Raw genomic sequence first — 18646 nt, forward strand, 5'->3', positions numbered from 1 at the left:
ATCTAATTGCACCTTACTAAAATGTAACAAATGGAGTAAAACGATTTGTCTGCAATTTTAAAATATTGGAAAAAAATTCTTGAAATTTTTTTTAACACGTACCTATACGAAATTTGGAAGGACGAAACTGAAGCGATCGCAAATAAAAAAAATCCCGTCCCTTACATTAAAAGAAAATCTTATATGTAGCGAGCATCATGCAGGGCCTAACAATGTCAACAAATATATTTTTATTTGCAAAAAGCAGGAAAACTAAAAAAAACATCTATGACCATGGAATACCGTGGGTATTGAAACTTTGGTTGGTTATACGATGTTCTTTCCATGAACTTTGTTTTTTTTTGTATATGATCTCAATCTGCTAAGAATATTGTAGATTTAATTCAATTTTAGATAGATACCTAAATCTAAACCCAAAGCATTTTAAAAAACCTACAGGGATTTTTCTAATTTTTGTTACGAACATTTTCTATTTGATTTAAACAATATTAATTGGGATAAAATATTCGAACTAACTGACGTCGATAAAATGGTGGAGTTTTTTGATTCTAACTTACTGGAAGTGTTCAGCTTGCATGTTGCTTTAAAAACTGCGAAGATAACAAAACCGCCAGCTCCTTGGCTCACGGAAAACTTCCAAATAATGATAAAGTTGAAACATAAAGCGCTGTATAAATATAAGAAACAGAAAACCGAACAAAGCTGGATTGAGTACAAGGAGTTGAGAAGTCTTATAAATATTGCTGTTAAGTCAGAGAAAAAGGCTTTTTTACAACACAAGTTTCTTACGGATCCAAAAAACTTCTGGCGTGTACTTAGATATCTTAATGTGTATTCCGGACCTTCAGTAAATACAGATGTCTCAAATATTGCGGATGCTAATGAACTTAATCAATACTTTTATAATGATACCCGTCAAACAGACTTAAATAACCATTTCATTAACCAGTTCTACAACAATAACCCTTCAAATCCAGAAAAACTCTCATTTTCAAGTGTTAACTCTAATGAAGTAGGAATAATAATACAACAAATTAGAACTCACGCAGTGGGACCTGATGGGATTGATAGGAAGATCATATTATACGTTATCCCCCAACTTTTGCCGCATATTACGTATATTATTAATAAGTGCTTGTCTACTAACAAATTCCCTAAATCCTGGAAATACGCTAACGTCATTCCTGTCCCTAAAACATCTCAACCGCTTTATGTTTCTCAATTCCGACCTACTAGCATTCTCCCTACTATATCTAAAGTGCTAGAAAAAGTTGGTGAGAAGCAGCTTGGAGATTTTACAGCTCGACACAATATTCTACCCCCAACGCAATCGGGCTTTGGTGCACATTATGGTACAAATATGGCTCTTTTAAAAGTTTGTGATGATATAATTCGGGCAAATGATGTAGGCCTGAATACCTGCTTAATATTGCTTGATTATAGCAAGGCATTTGACACCTTGGACCACGGCCTGCTCCTAGCTAAACTGAAATACTATGGTGTGGAGGCTCGTGCGTTGCAGTTTTTCAAAAGTTACTTTTCTGATCGGTGTCAAATTAATACCGCCGTTATTAATATAAACAGTGACCTCGTGCTCTCAATGATATTTCTAGTAAGCAGCACGGTTTGTTACTTAACAAAAGTAAGACGCAACTCCTAATTTTTGGCAAAGATAAAGGAAAAATAATTAGTCTAGACGCTGCCAAAATTTACTTAAATGACTTTCTCTTACGGCCGGTTGCCAAATGCAAAAATAATAATCTGCGTTTTGAAGGTCACGCAGCTTCATTGATCCAGAAACCGTTTTACAAGTTTCGGATTCTCTACTGTAATAAAGATATTCTGGACACATCAATTAAGTTAAAACTTACCGATTCCTTAATTCTCTCCACAATTTCATAGTGTATGGTAGTTTACTGACCTGCCCTACTTCAGAAGGACAAGGTTAGTCTTCAGCGTCTTCAGAATGCCTGTCTCAGATTCTCATACAATATTCGTAAATTTGATCATATATCTACTAGCATAGTGGATTCTCGCTGGCTAACATTAGACGAACGTTTTAAGTCGCAGCTTTTAGTCTTAATTAAAAAAGTAATATCTCTCCAACGTCCGACGTATCTATTTGACAAACTTACCCGTGGATCAGATATTTACTCGGTTAATACTCGCCATAGGGGGCTGTTTACTGTTCCCAAACATACTTCAGCACAGTTTATCAAGGCTTACAACAAATTCCCTCTCCAACTGAGATAAATCACCTCGCTAACTTCATTCAAACAAAAACTTAATCAATACATTTATCTTGTTAGAAACCGATCATAAAACTAGTAACTATTAAATTGTATATACGTATTTCTTTTTTGAATTCACTCTAGCAGTGTCTATCATTTTGAATGAATGTCTATATAATTTATTTGTTATATTTTATTTAATAAATTGTGTCATATACTCGTTTTAGGGGGTTGCATGAGCGCAACTATGTTGTATGCCGTCCACACAGCTATATAAGTTTACAATAAGAGTACAAAAATCAATTTTCTTAAAAGCGTATACGTCTCCATTCAATCAACTTGACGTTTCAGCGCTGGAGAGCTTAATGTCAACAATATGATATATAATTTAATGATTAATTATTTCGAAAAATGTATCAAACTCTCGAGTTAAGTGCATCTAACAGCTGGGACAGCAAATGTTAAAACTTTGTCGTAGGTGAGGTATGGATCAAGTTAATGGATGGATTTTTACGGCCAAGGAAAGACTCTACAGGTTCTAATCTAGATCCAAAACCAGGTTACACAGACATAAGAAGGCAAAGCGCTAGTATGAATCCCATCGGTGACGCTATATACGAGGAAGATCTGCTTCAAGTAACTTCTTTCTTGCTGAGCAGTTTGTAACGTTAGATTGGATCGATACTGGTTTACAGGAGAGAGTTATAAGCTTCACTATTAACCCTGCAGAGGTTGTTCTCATTTACTTCAATAACGACTTCTCAAATGACCCACCATCTTGTGCTTATCTGGAAAATCGCGATAGTTTCATGGGTGTTGATGCCCAAGAATCGGAATCAATATTTATTGAAGATATAGTGAGGCAGGTGCATATGCCGTCTGAAGAATTCGCTGAAGTTGTGACCCTAGAATCTGGAAGGAAAATATTTAAACGCTTTTGGAATTGGCTTAAGAAGCGAATAGGTTTAAAGTAGTTTTTAATATTTGTGCAACTTTTAATTTTTTATATCGAAGAAACTGTTATTTCTGTGAAAATACAGAATAGGTTCTATCTGAATCATGTTTCTTTGATTTGAGGAGTTATAATTCAAAAATTGAAATGACTATGGATGTCAACCTTCAGTCTATGCTGCTTTCATAGTTTTGAACCTGTTTTACTTTTATATTAAAAGATATATCAAATTTATACGAGCAATAGTGCCGTGCCTATACTTCTTTCCTAAAATTAAAAGGAATATGCCCCACTTCCAAACTTCACGATCAAATTTAGTAATATAATCATTCACGTATTCATTTCCTTTTCTATTTTACGTTTACTAAGGTTGTATTTTCTTCGAAGATAACCAAACTTAAGCCAGTCGTTTTGGGTGCTCTTATTTGACCTGTTTTCCTTTAATTCAACATTTTGTATTTGCATTTTCAAATTCGTTAATTTCTAGTTGAATGAAGGTGAGGATCATGATGCAATAAAGTACACGTGTTTTATTTTTTACACTATTACGACGTGTTGTGGTCATTATTAGAATAGATTGAGCTTTTCGTAAGTTTGTCCTACATTTTGATGATACGAAGATATTAGAACAACCGAGCAAAAATTGAAATTGGACCTAATTTAGAATAATCTATTATTAGATTCCATGGCTGATAAATACTAAATAATCGTCGCAACTATGTTTAAAAATCATTAGAATACTATATTTGGGCATTATTTTATGCACAATTCCACGTAAATAAAAATATATATTACAACGAAAGTGGCAGAAATTGTTTAAATGAAGAAATTCCATTTTTCTCAATCAACATTACAGATATTGATTATAACATGTGTATCTACACCAATTAATTAATACTTTATGCAATTTTAAGCTAGTTTGTGAAAATTAACCCTCTGATCGCGGCCAATTCCAAACAAACTCTTCCTGAAGGAAGCGCGGACGCAAACAACGCCACGTGGCCCAAATACATAGTATGTATCCACTCCCATAATTAAAGTCGCTTTAGGAGAACCCGCTTCACCCTATGGAAAACCACCAATGCTTTAGGGTGGTTCATTGTTCTTTTTTTTCTATCCGTTCCGGCTATCAGCGTCGTAACCGAGGAAACAGTAAATACTGATTACAAGCATTCCAGGGACACATTTAAGCACTAAAATTCGTGAAGATACAACAGCGTGTCAAAGAAAAAATATTTTTTATAAATCGGTTAATGATTTTTGTTAACACTTTCAGACACTTTTGGGCATTTATGGTCACTTCAATGTTAAAAAAAAGGGCAAAAAATATGATATTTTTAAATTTTGATGAAAACTACAGGCCGTTTTTTACCAACTGTAGCATGAAGACATATTTCAACGCATAATAATAAAAATGCATAAAATTTACCATAACTCTGGGAGATTGGTAAAGAGTTTTCATCTCCAGAATAAGAGAAAAATCAAATTTGCAGAATCTCTTAAAATCATAAGTATACAAAAAAATTAATTAATTAAACAACTACCCTTATAGATGAACTCTAGGCTTGTTCTGAATGATCCTTGAAGCTGATGTAAAGAGACGTACCTGCGTACCTGTGGTCTATTTCAATGAATGCCGGGCAATTTTTAACGTTCCAATGTATTACTCAGTTCCTCATCAGAGACCTCGCTCCGACTGGTAGTTATTTATGTTATTTTATACTCTTTATGACATGGGTGTTAAGTTTTCCCTCTACATTACATTCAAATTTTTCCTAAATTTTATATAGAATTAACATGAACCGTTAGAAAATTTGGAGAAAATGTCTAAAATTAGATCAGAGACTCAGCAGCCACCTGATTTGGTTATTTGTTTTGGCGTTTTTTATGGCATTACAAACTTAACTATATCGTCTACTATGCGACGACTTTCTGGAAATATAAGTTAATTATATTTCTTTTTTTTTATAAAGCTCGAAAATGTTGGGCACGCCGCTGTCGTCTAATACGACACGCACAATTCAGTGACACCCTGACCACCGCTTTATTTTTAACCCCTCTTTAAACTATTGTGTCGGTCGTCCCCGCTAAATAGACAGTTTCGGGTGAAGGGGGCCCCGATAACTTCGGGCTATTGTTGACGGATTTACTTCTTTTGTATGATTTATTTTTTTAAAGGGCGTAGAGGACCAACAGAAACATTTCTGTTGTACGAATCACGTTCCGTCGGGAGCATGTATCGCGTTTATATCATCAAAAAGTACGAACAACCAAAAATGCACATTTGCTGGCAACATTAGTTAGGAGATAGGCAATGGTTTTGGGGCAACGGCATTATATGCGAATGTTTGGAGCTCGGTAGTCAACGCAAGGAAACATTAAAGGGTGAACTGCGGACATGTCAGCTTCCAGCTTACGCTGTCCAATTTCTAACCTCAAAAAACTGATGAATGTGTTAACAGTGTGGCAAAATGACAAAATGACTAAGAAAACTTAAAAACTCAATTTTAAATTGTGTTGTAAAATGCGAAAAAAATTGTGTACAATGATATTTCAACTTGCAATGATGAATTTAAAGTAAAATTTGTTTGTACCAGCTAGATTAGATTAATGCACGAAATCGCTTATAACTAATGGAAGAATTAAATATACTACGTAATTAATATATTGTTTTTAGACAAAAAATATTAATTTTAAACCGGGGATTCTTTATATAGAAACTTTTTTTTCGTATCGCTTATAGGTTTCCAGTTCGTACAGTGGATCGTTTTATTGGGCACACGGTGTACTTATAATGGCAGAGACATGTAATAAAAAATGTATTGTATCAGATAAGATTAAAAGGTAATTAAAAATACACCGACCTAACTTTTGCAAGTTAATCTTCTTATCTAGTTTTTTTTAATAGGTCTGTTCTAATCTAATTAAAACAAAGTGAAAGGCTAATAAGGTTAAGAATTCAGTTGAAGTGTATGGAATTTAAAAATATTTCTTTCTTATAGTATTAAGATTAATTTTTATGGTTGCAAGGGGAAGTTGATTTAAGATTGATTATATTCTTGTGGGTAATGTTATTTTAGGCTGAAGAAGATTTTATGATTTAACTGTATTGTTTTTTTTTTCTATTATAATTCCTCCTTCTATTCAAAAAAGGTAGCCTATCGACATATAGGCTATCGGGAGTTGAATAAGTGTTGCTAGATGCGACTTTACAGTGGGCGTTCGACACGGCAAACTATCACGACAGCTCCGCTTCTCGATATTAGAAGTTATCAGATCGATACGAAAACGTGATTCCTCATTTCCACCTAAATTACAGTAATTCGCAACGGACACTGTAAGTAAGATTTATTACCTCACGACATGAGAGGACATTCCCGTAGTCATATATTTGGAAAAAAGTATGCAATTTTGCAACTCGTCCTGCGTCCTGCGTTTTCCCCGGAAATAAATCGAAAACAAGAGCCCTAGGTAGAAAAAATAGTTCCCTCCTTGAAAAAAATAAAATCGAGTAAATTGATTCGTTTTAAATTGAAAATGGGGATCTCGATTACACACAAACATTCAACTATTAATCCGGGCCATTAGCATTTCTTTCGCAAAACCGATAAAATGATACCCCTGTAGTTTTACAAGTGGGAGTGTCGTCCTCATATCCTCCAATGGCAGCGTCATCGGCGTCGACGGCAATAAAACGAACTTGTAAGAGTTCGGCCGTCTCATTGGCGAAGTGCTCCACGTCCTGCGACCCCGCTACGTGGTTTACCGGTCCGTCGTAAAAGGAATTCGGATTATTTTTGTTTGAGGCCCGCTTCCGGAGAACGCCTCGTTGCGCGTATTTTACAGGAAATGAAATTGGCAGAATTTGGGAATAAAAATTACATTAATAAAAACAATAAATTGAACTAAGATTATTGTAAATTTGCGGGAACGTATTCAGGAGCAATGTCTGGAGTCTTTGCGGAAAATAAGAAATCGACTTTCAGGCAGATTTCATATAAAGTGTGATTCAATAAGGGTTTCCACATTAAAATAATAAAAAAACTAGGAAGAATATAAAAATATACAAACATTTTTATTTGCCATTTATTTGCTCCATCCTGTTGGAACCACAAATCTTCAATGTCCATACCTTCCAACTGCTCCCAGAAAAAATCAGATATCATGTTTCGCGATAGCGAACACCGTAACCGTAACAGAGTTTTCCGCATTATCCTCGAAAAAAAAGGGCCAATTATTCCTCCGCACCAAAATGCGCACCAAACAGTCACTTTTTGAGGATGCATTGCTTTTTGAACAATCTCCCTTGGATTTTCTAAGCCCCAAATACGAGCATTGTGTTTGTTTACAAAGCCACCAACGTGAAAACCATTCTGCAAACACGCGGCGCTGTTGATGATCTCGAGGTTTCAACTCCTGAGTTATTTGGACTTTATATGGGTGTCGATGTAAGTCTTTTGTTAACATTCCCTATGTGGTTGAATACGTAAGGAACACTTGCTGCGATATTTTGATCTGACCGACCTGCACGAGCACGTTGAGGGACTTTGAGAGTAGTTACAGATCCAGTTTGCTCAAATTTTTGAACCACATTCCAAATTGTCCTCCCAGAAGGTCGATTTTGCATTTTTTCTTGATCGACCATTTTCATAATAGGCTTGCACAATTTTTACACGTTGTTGTTGATAATAAACAAATACAGTGGCGTTTCAAAAATATTTCGGATTATAATCTGGAAACTCTTACCCGTTACAAGACGGCAAAAGAGACCTACCCAAATTTCTCTGTCCGTCTTCTTATTGCCAATTGATGTGTGATATGGTCAACTTCTTTTAAAGCTTCAATATCTTTCAACCTATGGAAAGTTGAGTATGTATGATAACTGTCGATTTCATGTACGCCAATTACTACAAGCGATTTTTAACTTAAATTTGATTATTGTTTGCAAATTTTATGATTGGTTTCTCCACAAGTTGGATTTTTTTTCGTTGGTTTCAAAAGTTATGAGAAAATGCACAAGATGTAAAGATTATTAAGATGCGCAATTAAAAAATTATTCTAGAGTATACAGGGTGGCTCAAAAAAGTATGATCAAATAAAACATTCAGTTTTTGAAAATGAACCACCCTACTTTAATTTCTGTTTTGAATTTCTTTTAAAATTCTTCCGCTTTTTCATTAATATAATATACACCTAAACCTAATAGTTTTTTCAATATTTCAAATTTTGTAAAAAAATCCTAGTTTTCACAGTTGCAAAAAAAGTACACTTATATGTGATATTAACGTTATTCGAAGATGACGTAAAAGATATAAAGGATATTCAAAATAAACAAATATATTTGGATCACGTTAAATTGAAAAATCTGGATTTTCCTAAAAAAATTTTAAGAAGAATTTACAAAAACCTACATCTGTTATATACCTATTTTTAGTACTTTACGATTTATTTTAACTGTTGGCAAAATTGTCACTAAGGAATACATCTGAAAAAATGAAAAAAAAAACAGTATAAAGAGACAACAATACGCGCATAATGCGACCATGCACAATAGATGCTAGTTCAAAATAATCATATGGATGGTCGATCGGTCGACCAGTTGTTTCGAGTTTGCATGTTAGCAGTTACGGTCCCATGAATCACTGGAATCGACAAATTTATTCTGTAATCAAAGAACCATTCCAAAAGTAAAAAATGGCGGTAACAAGCACTTAATAAGCAAGTTTTAAATAGGCTAGTAGTTTTCTACTACTTAAACTGAGTTTAAATTTGTTGATAAGTAGATATTCCGCAGAGAACAAGGCATGCAGCATGGGGTCTTAATTATTTGCCTTCACTCATTTTCTTTTCTGTATATACTTGCTGATAGATCCTAGTTCCGCTCTCTGTTGTCTTTATGTCAAAAGGTAAAACATATACCCCTTTTTCACATTTAGAACGGAAGATTTTCAACTTATTGTAACCATTCTTTTTCTTCTGGTCTATTATTTGAAATATTATCTAGTGATTACTTTTTTTACTATTTTTAATGCTTTTTAATTAAAAGTTTTTTTCTTCAGTCATCTTTTATATTCTTTTTTCTTCTCTCGTTCTCTGGGTCTTCTATCCCAAGAATGTGGTAGGGTTGACCCACTAAATATTGGAAAAGTTGAGTGGAATTATAAACCTTTTGCTAGAATTTACATAGTCTCAAGAAACTATTAAATAAACAAAACAATTAAGACCACAAGTTTCAATTTCACCAAAAACATTCCATTGCTCCTCAATCCGTGACTAAAGTACTGGAAATGTGCGAAGTGATTGTCGACCATGACTAAAGAAGCTAATGTTTTAAAATGACAATTTCCATACGCTTGATCCTTGCATAAATAGCGATTTTATAATAGGGAGTTATAAACAAGTGTATTAAACGGTATTTGTGTCACGAATTTATTTGGCACGAGCGGAGCGCAGCGGAGCATCACGGTATCACTGTCAGAATTTACAAAATGTCAAAACTCAAGCTTTCGGAAATATCTCCGAAGATATCCGATTGCTACCAACCCGTGCGGTATCATCCCTGATGTGGTGCATAATAAGGTATCTTAGAGAAGAGACTAGAATTTTTTTTTTAATATTAGTTACTCAGAATTGCACAAAAATGGAAGAATGCAATAGATGGTTAAAGTATCACTGATGAGGATTTTTTCCAATGTAAATGGCCATCTCACCCACTTGGCCATGTCACCCGAAACTCCCCTATATGTCGGAACTAATAAGGATTTGTCATGGTTCCAGAATGGATTTGGAATGAAATTACTGACATATACACAAATATTGAGAGATTTTGATATTGACACTTTCAAATACACGTGAACTATCTTTGATTTATACTTTTCAGTACAAGTGAGGCATAGTAACAGCGAAAATTGCAAAGTATCAATACTTTTTGAGTAGATGTATTACGATTTGAAAAAAAGGACTTAAACCTTTAAACAATATATAGATTTAATTGTAAAATAATTGTTATTGTTTCTTTATCGTAATACAAATTAGTAAATGTTAATTTTCTATTTCCTTAGGAACTGCAACTGCGTCCGGTAATATTTCATTTTCCGCACTTGTTAGGGAATATAGGGATATCTAATCCGCACCGCTAGAAATAATACATTTAATAACGCTAGAAGAATCAGCGCGTTACCATACCGTATTTCTTTTACGAACTTGCAAAATACGAAGTTCCAACGCACAGTGTTTTAAGCGTGCTTCCCTCGAATCGTTCCAACTAAATTACGCCTCCCCGGCAAAAATCCACCGATTGTTTACAAAAATTAATCAGTCATTCGCCACGTACACAAACCGCAATTCATCTTGGAGATGACAGTGGATGAGATGGAGAGTGGTGAGGCCTCGGCGCGGCTGGATAATCCATGACATTTGCGTATGAATACACGCTCTCCGTTATTGTCCCGGGCCTCCGCTTTGACACCGTCATTTTCCGGCTGACTGATCTGCGATCTTATCGCATTTGCGTTTTGGAGGTGACAACGCGACGCACGGCTCGCTAAATTCATCCCTCACGACTAACGACTAAATCGCACACGTCCTGACGTGTCGATTATCTCAGCGCGTGAAAGTTGTGCCTAAAGATGTTTAGATGGTATTTTGATCTAGGTATCGAGAATATTTCGTCACGTAGAGAGGACGCAACATTTTATATTGTCCCTAGAGTCGGGGATAGTTTAGCAATCTGTTCTATTTTGCAACATCAGTCTAAATAAATAATAAAAAAAGGGAAAATTTAAAAAAATTTCTAGGTCAAGTGTCCTCTAGTCACAGACACTTTTATTTTGTAACGAAGATTTATACTAAATCATGGCTATGTGTCAAATACCAGCTAATTACGTTGATAATTAAGCACCCTGCGTTAAAAATAAAATTTAAAAAAATGGATTTTGACAAGCTATAACTCCGAAAATATTACAATTTAGAATTTTTGTTACATGACCTACTACCATTATTTTACCACGTCAAATCTTTCGTCCAGGTTTCTGAACTCAATTTCCGAACACCCTGTTATACAGAGTGTGAATGTAAGACAACGAAAAATTTCCATATTTTGGCGAAGGGTTTACCCAGTCTTGTAAAGTAGTTTATGATATTGGCTAAATTACTAGGAAATATCGGCCATTATTTGAAATTCCATTTTTATTTTCAAATTTGATTTAAACCACAGATAATGTCTTAAATGTATCAAGGAAGCTGGTGCACTTGGAGGTACATTAAATTTGAAGAAGAAACGATTTTATTCGATATTTTTAACACTTTTAACAGCAATAACAACAATAAAGTTTAGGATGTTGATGTAACTTCCTCTTGTACGCTGCTAGGTATTCCTTGCTGTAATATAAATGGCATCCGCTTATTACCTAGTCGTAATTTTAGTATAAATACAGAATTTTACAAAATGGTCATATTTCAATATCACCACAGTATAGCAAAACTATGACAAATAGGTACGACGTGGTGGTTCCTTATCTTTTGCAAATTCTTCGCAATTAAAATATCGGACAGCACTGAGGTATACACCAAGTGGAACGCCTTGAATCACTGGCTAAAAATTCAACACGGCAAAGAAATGTCGAAGTTCATCATTTCGTAATACTAAAAGATTTTGGTCTTACGCATCTGTCAGAAAACAATCTATTAGTGAATTACCTAAAAGAATGTTCCTTGATGGAACAGTCGCTGAAAACGGAACGGATGCAAGTCATTTATTGAGTTTATATTTTGCAAGCGTTTTCGAGTCAGAAAGGTATCTTTTTTCTCACTCTATGAAATGCTAAATGTTGACATTAAAAAGCCGGGCCTGATAGCCTGGCTCCAATTTTAGCAAACAAAAACAGCCAATTTTCGCAAAAAATGGAAGCTCCCCATGCTTGTGCCCATATTTAAGGATTTAAACAAACTAAGCGATATTATTTTCCTTGCTCGACCTACTTCTGGATTCCCACAAGGTTCACTTTTGGGACTCTTATTTTTTTATCATATACATAAATATCATCCGCTCATGTTTCCACAATTGCAAATTTTTGCTTTACGCAGACGACTTAAAATGTTTAAAAGTGTTCAATATATATCTGTGTTTAAAAAGATTCAAAGTGACCTAGACAGGTTGGTGAAATTTTCTGACGAAAACAGTTTGTTTTTAAATTTGGGTAAATGTTCGCAAGCAATAAAATTAATTTCCCTTCTCAATGTAATATTCAAAATGTCTCTTGATTATATTCGAGATTTTGGCGTCCTGATAGATTCAAAACGTATGTTCGACGAAATATGATTGCAAACAGTGCCTCTAAAATGTTAGTTAATGTGTTACGTAGATGGTTAATCTTTTCAAATATCAAATCAATTATTTGTTTATTCAAATAAGTTTATAAAATTCAATTAATGTGATCTTAATGTCAACTGTACAAGTTAAACAAACTCTAAAAAGTCAACAATTTGTATAATGTTATAACGATGATAATATATAAATAGCTATATATCATATTATGATTATTTATTATAATAAGAATTTGCTACAAGCGATATTTCTAGCTTAATATTTTAACTAGTTATGGTAAGCATTATTTTTTATAATATTGAACATGTAATCTTGTGAATTTATCAATGGATGCAAACCTGGAGTATCCCCGTTGATAACCCAATTAATAAATAAATTTCATCGACCGTTGAGATTATTAAAAGATTTTTAAAGATTCGAAGAAATTGTCCAAATGAATACTCCGAAGACCCTACTCGGAAAATATCCGAGAACACGTCTGACCATCAGATGATAAATCAGAAATTCTGTACGAACAGCGTACTTTTGATAGGAATGTCAGTTTACCTTATAGATATCGATTATTCGATTATTTGTCTGTCTCCAAATTGAATATTCAGCAAAACTGAAACCCTCAACGCTTCTGTTCTATTTCAAACGATTGAATAAGAGTCTAGAACGTATTTAAAAAAAAACTGTACTTAGTTGCTGGTTCTGAATGTTCAAGATCAGGTTATGTTTCTGAAGTAATGAATTTCAGACTTTGAATTCTCCGATTAGAACCAAAATCAAGGAGGAAGCTAAAAAGCTTCAAAGCTCAAACGAAGTAAAACTTACATAATAATATTAAAATCTTGTACCTACTGTAAAATATTACGTATTGCCAGCTTAATCTGAAAGCGAACGGAAAGTAACGCTTTATCTGCAGTTTGCTTTGCAAGCAATGTTAAAATGTTCTCATAGAAAATTCTAAGCTTTTGTTTTTTTTTTAACAATTTAACAAATACAATAATGTATAAGGTTTTTAATTTCAAATAACGGAGTAGACGTCTGTTACGTTAATTGTCTGCTTAGAATAAACTATGTAGCATTTTAATTTCGGTAACTTTTGAACTTTTTGGAATTTTCATCATTCATTAATTTTTATTTTATTTCTTATGAAGTTTTAAGCAAAACGCACTAATGCGTTGTATGTGTGTGTGTGTTTATGATGTTATTCAGAAACTTTTTGCAAAATGTTTCTTGAGATACACGTTAGAGTTATGTTAAGCGCGGAAGGCGTATTTTTATTAACGGAAAAGACGCTTTTTTATTCCGAAACTCGCTTCACATATGTGAAGACCCCTCGCTGTTCGAGAATCCTAGAGCGCCTAAGACGTGGAAAATCCTGGATAACATTCGGATTCCCTTTATATATCCAATAAAGCCTGCAAATATTTCTTTTTCATACCGTTCCGGTATATTTTAATATTTTATTGCATAGTGAAAAACTAATACCGCTCCAAAATCGCAACGAGAAGATATTGAAATCTAGATTATTAAATTTTGTAGTAGGTATGTATTCGACCCGTTGGTATTGCATAAATTTAAGCTTACATTTATTTTATATTGAAAAGAAAAGCCATTTGTGGCAATAAAAGACATCGGCAGTGAGATGTTAGTAAATTAACTCCCCAATACAACGCAACTACATTTTTAGACATAACTTTATGTCAATTCATGCATTACATACTAACGCATTTGAAGCTAGCAACATCTCGCCGTCTCGTTGGCAATTCTCTTAATTAATTACATTTAGAGCATAACGCGTTGAACAAATTGACTTCTTTGGGCTATTGTATCGATGACAAGGTCCCGACAATACCCCAAGCGCACCCTCGGGTTATATTTAGCGGTCCCTTCAGGCCAAGGGGTGACAACTAACCCCAACTAAAGGCGACCATCCATCATACCATTACCACACCCCTCACAACTGCCATCTAATGTCCGCCGGCGGTAGCAGTTTAAAATAATATATGGCTAATGGTCGGCCATATGACGTTTTTTCTTCACTCCTATTAGCGCTAATTATGCCATTCCTGACACTTTAATGTCTATGATTTGATATGGTGTTACTTTCGTAATTACTTGCGTTTTTAACAGCTTCCGTCTCTCACTTTTCTACCTATAACAAAGGAAATCAATTTTTTCTTATTCTATTAAAGCTGTTTTATTACGCAATCATAGCTTTGTTTAACCATTTCATGAGAACGGCTTTAGAACAGCAATTCCCAATCGACAAATGTATTTCTCAATTTTTACAAGTCTTTGATGTGTCAAAAAATGTTTGGGTAACTGAAAATGACGGGTTCTATTGCGCTGGAGCAAGCTTAATCTCATAAAAATTATTCCTTAGGTAGTAAAACAATTAATAATTTAAGCCTATTTTAACAGACTTTGAAATTCAACACAGCAAATAGTACATCAATGCGGGAGTTACTTCATTATAAAGGTACATTTAAAAATATGGTTAAATGCTGCTTTTTTAGTTCTTATTAACAACTTCAAAACTATTGTGGTTGAGGTTTAATTTCTACGTCGTGCACTCAATTTATTTCTTATTTTAAAATTGTCTTTAAGTGTGTCGTATTTTGATTTTTATGAAACCTTTAGCCTGGCTAACATATGTATATAAAATGGTTTTACTATTTCGTGGAACTGCTAATAATAAAAATATTTGATTTTGATTTGATTGAGAAGCAGTAAAGCTCCACGTTCAAATAATTTTTGTTTAATTGCTCAACCAAAATACACTCTGGGTAACAAACATTTGAAATAGAGATTCAGTACTTTGATTTGAAGCCTTTCTATATATTTATTTTATTTATATTATTGATATTTTACCTTGTTAAGGAGAATTATTTACAAATTTTTGGGGTTGCGCTTAATACCATTTCGAAAATATAAAAAAAACTTCACATATGCCTGAATTAGAAAAAAATATTTTCCAAATCGATTTTTTTAAGATAGAAATTTCGTAGGAGAAACCGTTCTAGCTCCAGGTAAAACAGTTATCGACTATCCATCTACTATCGACCACTGCATATTAGTCAATTATACAACATAATTTCCATCTTACCGGTGTTTTCAATTAACAAAAACTAGCCCTAAAAGACCGATTTCCAAAAATGAACTTTGAAAACAATATTTTTAAACTTTTTTTGGATGTTGCTATTTATAAGGATTGTAAATTAATTGGTATGAAAAAAATGTCTAATAAATTTTTGTCTTTTTGATATGGAAAAAATTCCAGAAGGGTGATTCAATTTCAAATTGGTTATAAAGTGTGTGCATCCCAGATACCGCTGGACTTCAGAATTATTCTGTTTTTTAGCGAGTAGCACCTTTTACGAAAAACCTGCTTCTTTTAAGCACCAACGTTAAAACTTATTGTTATTGTTATAGATCGGCTCATATTGGACTCTAGAGGTAGAAAATGTTTAATTGAAGGTTCGGTATTTCATTAAATTCAGGACAAATACCCGATCAGGATCCCAGTATGTCTATCGCCAGTTGTAAAATGCGAATAAATGTGAGAAAAGAATTTCGTTGTCGACGATGGTAAGCGGAGTGCTTCCGACATGGATTAACTAGGGAATTTTAATACCAAAATAATGATTAATCTAGGTCTATAATCGGTTTAATCTACTTATCCCTAATTCGTCGTAGATTCCTGTATCATCTACCTATCTCTAACCAGTAACCACCATACAGCACTTGTATTTGGCCCAAACTCTTACTTATCTCTTACTGGATTTATGCTTTGGAGAAGTGTCACTGCATCATATTAACAATATAATAAATTCAATTTAATTCTCACTTCTTTTGGCGTAGTAATGTTTTGGCTTCTATTTTTTGTTTGAAAAGTAATTGAGTTAGAAGAATATTTGAGTTTTTATTAAAGAAAAGAACCTTCCGATTGAAAAAAATATTTTGAATTTGTAAAACATGGACCTATATCATAAAGCATTATTATAATTATATTAAACCAGTCGTAATATATTACGAAGTATATTGCGTACACATCTTCTAAAAGCTTAAAAATATAAAGTATTTCATGAAAAGTGTTCCTTTTTGGAAAGGGCAAGAGCTCGCTTCCTGCGTTTCCCCAAACACTCGATAACTAAAGCAAGAAGCAAACTGCTTTACCTTGATGTGCTGAATTCATACATGTGAATGCGCGGCTTATCTTCCGTGGCTTTTCCGAAGCCTATCCGCATTTTCGTGGCATATTTTCGCTGCCGGGAACGCCCTCCTTGTAGAAAAAGACCCGCATACAGGGTATTTTCTATTAATTTGCGGCGAACATTTTTTCTTCACTTTATAAAGGTAAACGCAATTACAATTTATTCAAAATGGATTACTCAGTAATCTCTCCAAGGAAATACCTGGGAGAAAATGTGGTTGGAATTCATAAAAATTGATTCGTCATCATCATCATCAGATGATCAGACGTTAGTTTCGTTTAGCAATGATCAATATATATCATATATATTAGCTCAGGAATGTATGCGTTCTGCTGACGGAAATGGTTAGGTTATTACACCCTGTTTATGAGGTGGCCATTTTAATTTTTAGTACATTCTGAATAAATCTGCTGTACTGAGTTCACTGAGTCGGGCTGATTAATACCTATAATTTTTTTAGAAATATGTCTTGTTGTGAGGTTTATGCGTTAGTTAATCGAAAACTTAATAGTCAATGGAATAAGTATGAAAATATACCTTTTCCGTTTAACTTACTGATTTCCCTGAAAAATTAAATACCAGTGGTTTGTCATTAGTCGTGACCAAAAGGAGCACCTGCTTATCAACATTAAAGTCTGATATCAGAAATACATAATATATGCTTTGAAATGTCAACACCTTAATTATTGTTGCACTAACATGGCAAAAGTGAACACCCCAATATCAAATGTTAGTTGCTTTTTTTCACTTTTACAAATTAAAAATCTCTCACAAATTCGTGAAAATTTTGGTAAATTTTTTTGAAAAAAAAAAACTTGGGCGTAAGAGGAAATGCAGCTTCCTTACCTCGTTCTGAAAAACGTCGGCACCGAACATTTCACTTCAATTAATTTAGAGTGTACACGTCTTAAGCGGGACCGTTTAAAAACTCATCACCGTCTGGCGGTATTAAGAATGTAAATTTAAAAAATCGTCTACGTAGAGCCCGCCACCTGGTTCCAGTGCCGCCGCCCCGTGCCGTTTCGTCCGAAAAGGCGTTTTTCTTCATTAGACCCCTAATTTTTCCTCGCTGCATACATAATCAATTGGCTCTTTTTCTTCGGTCGTAATTTTCATATTTAATTTATTTCTAATTTCCATGTTGAATTATGCATTCTTCCAGCCCAGCCAGGGCTGGTGTATTTCTTTGGCCCGGTCGTTGCATATTCAGCAATGTACTTCTCCTACGGGCCGAAGATGAGGGGGCGATGTTGTCAGCTCACCGATTTTTACCTAGAAGCTAGGATACATGATCAAAAATAAACAAATCGTATTTATCAATATACTCATCATAAATCAAAATTAATAGAACTACCTTTCAAGCATTCAAAGGAGTCTCCTTAGAATTCACGTTGGCTGTGCTTTTGGATCAAAACTGCATTTCACTCATCCAGTCAAGCATCCTTTACAGGATGTAGATAAACAATCTCGGGCAAAGGATCGAGGATTGAAAAAGGTATGCAATGACATAGTTGTTAGTGACCTTGATGATGGAACAAGTAGTCCTTCTAAAAAGAAGGATCTTCTATTTTATTTGTTATAATAACCGATTTTAAAACGACAATCAATAAAAATGAAAGAAAGGCTGAAAATAGGTTCCATGTAGAAATTTTAAATTTGAGGCAAAACACCATCAACAATCATTTTTTCTACCTCATAATTAACTTTCTTAAAAAATATTTCTATTAAAATTAAGGACTTACAGTTTAACCAGAGTCCTTTAAATATAACGTTATACCAAAACTAATTATGACATCACAATGCATTAAATATGAGCCGCTGAAAATTGTCAAACTAACTTTTTTGTTGTTTGGTGGACCCACTCGGATAATCTTATGGGTTGTGGTTGTTTTTATGGTGGCTGAGTTTTATACAAGCTATAGGTTATACGTTA

General features: G+C 34.0%; 2 protein-coding genes and 1 long non-coding RNA gene across 4 annotated transcripts; 2 read left to right on the plus strand and 1 right to left on the minus strand.

Annotated features, from left to right (window-relative positions):
- Nucleotides 1–529: 529 nt before the first annotated feature.
- Nucleotides 530–1660, plus strand: LOC132697153 (uncharacterized). The gene has a single exon (XM_060662445.1). The coding sequence runs from the start codon at nucleotides 530–532 to the stop codon at nucleotides 1658–1660; it is 1131 nt and encodes a 376-aa protein (XP_060518428.1).
- Nucleotides 1661–2592: 932 nt separating this feature from the next.
- Nucleotides 2593–3213, plus strand: LOC132697422 (uncharacterized). Of its 2 annotated transcripts, none has more exons than XM_060662918.1 (3): nucleotides 2593–2664; nucleotides 2710–2867; nucleotides 2927–3213. In XM_060662918.1, exons 1-3 carry the CDS (start codon nucleotides 2643–2645, stop codon nucleotides 3203–3205), a joined length of 459 nt encoding a protein of 152 aa, XP_060518901.1. In that variant the 5' UTR covers nucleotides 2593–2642; the 3' UTR covers nucleotides 3206–3213. The 2 variants fall into 2 exon arrangements, with proteins under 2 accessions (XP_060518901.1, XP_060518900.1); XM_060662917.1 differs by having other exon boundaries at nucleotides 2596–2659.
- A 10184-nt stretch (nucleotides 3214–13397) lies between these two features.
- LOC132696544 (uncharacterized) lies at nucleotides 13398–18235 on the minus strand. Its single transcript, XR_009618049.1, has 3 exons — nucleotides 18068–18235; nucleotides 17560–17992; nucleotides 13398–14651 (listed from the first exon to the last, which is right to left on the minus strand). It is a non-coding gene; the product is annotated as an uncharacterized LOC132696544 (long non-coding RNA).
- Nucleotides 18236–18646: the final 411 nt, after the last annotated feature.

The sequence above is a fragment of the Cylas formicarius genome, unplaced genomic scaffold (assembly GCF_029955315.1).
Source record: "Cylas formicarius isolate icCylForm1 unplaced genomic scaffold, icCylForm1.1 PGA_scaffold_1__22_contigs__length_36826433, whole genome shotgun sequence".
Lineage (NCBI taxonomy): Eukaryota > Metazoa > Arthropoda > Insecta > Coleoptera > Brentidae > Cylas > Cylas formicarius.

Bases quoted from the DNA above. Each gene is read 5' to 3' on its own strand.
- LOC132697153 (XM_060662445.1), top strand. From the start codon at position 530: ATGGTGGAGTTTTTTGATTCTAACTTACTGGAAGTGTTCAGCTTGCAT.
- LOC132697422 (XM_060662917.1), top strand. From the start codon at position 2,608: ATGATATATAATTTAATGATTAATTATTTCGAAAAATGTATCAAACTC. The intron at 2,660-2,709 runs GTTAAGTGCATC...ACTTTGTCGTAG, and splicing joins AAAATGTATCAAACTCTCGA to GTGAGGTATGGATCAAGTTA. The intron at 2,868-2,926 runs GTAACTTCTTTC...ACTGGTTTACAG, and splicing joins ACGAGGAAGATCTGCTTCAA to GAGAGAGTTATAAGCTTCAC.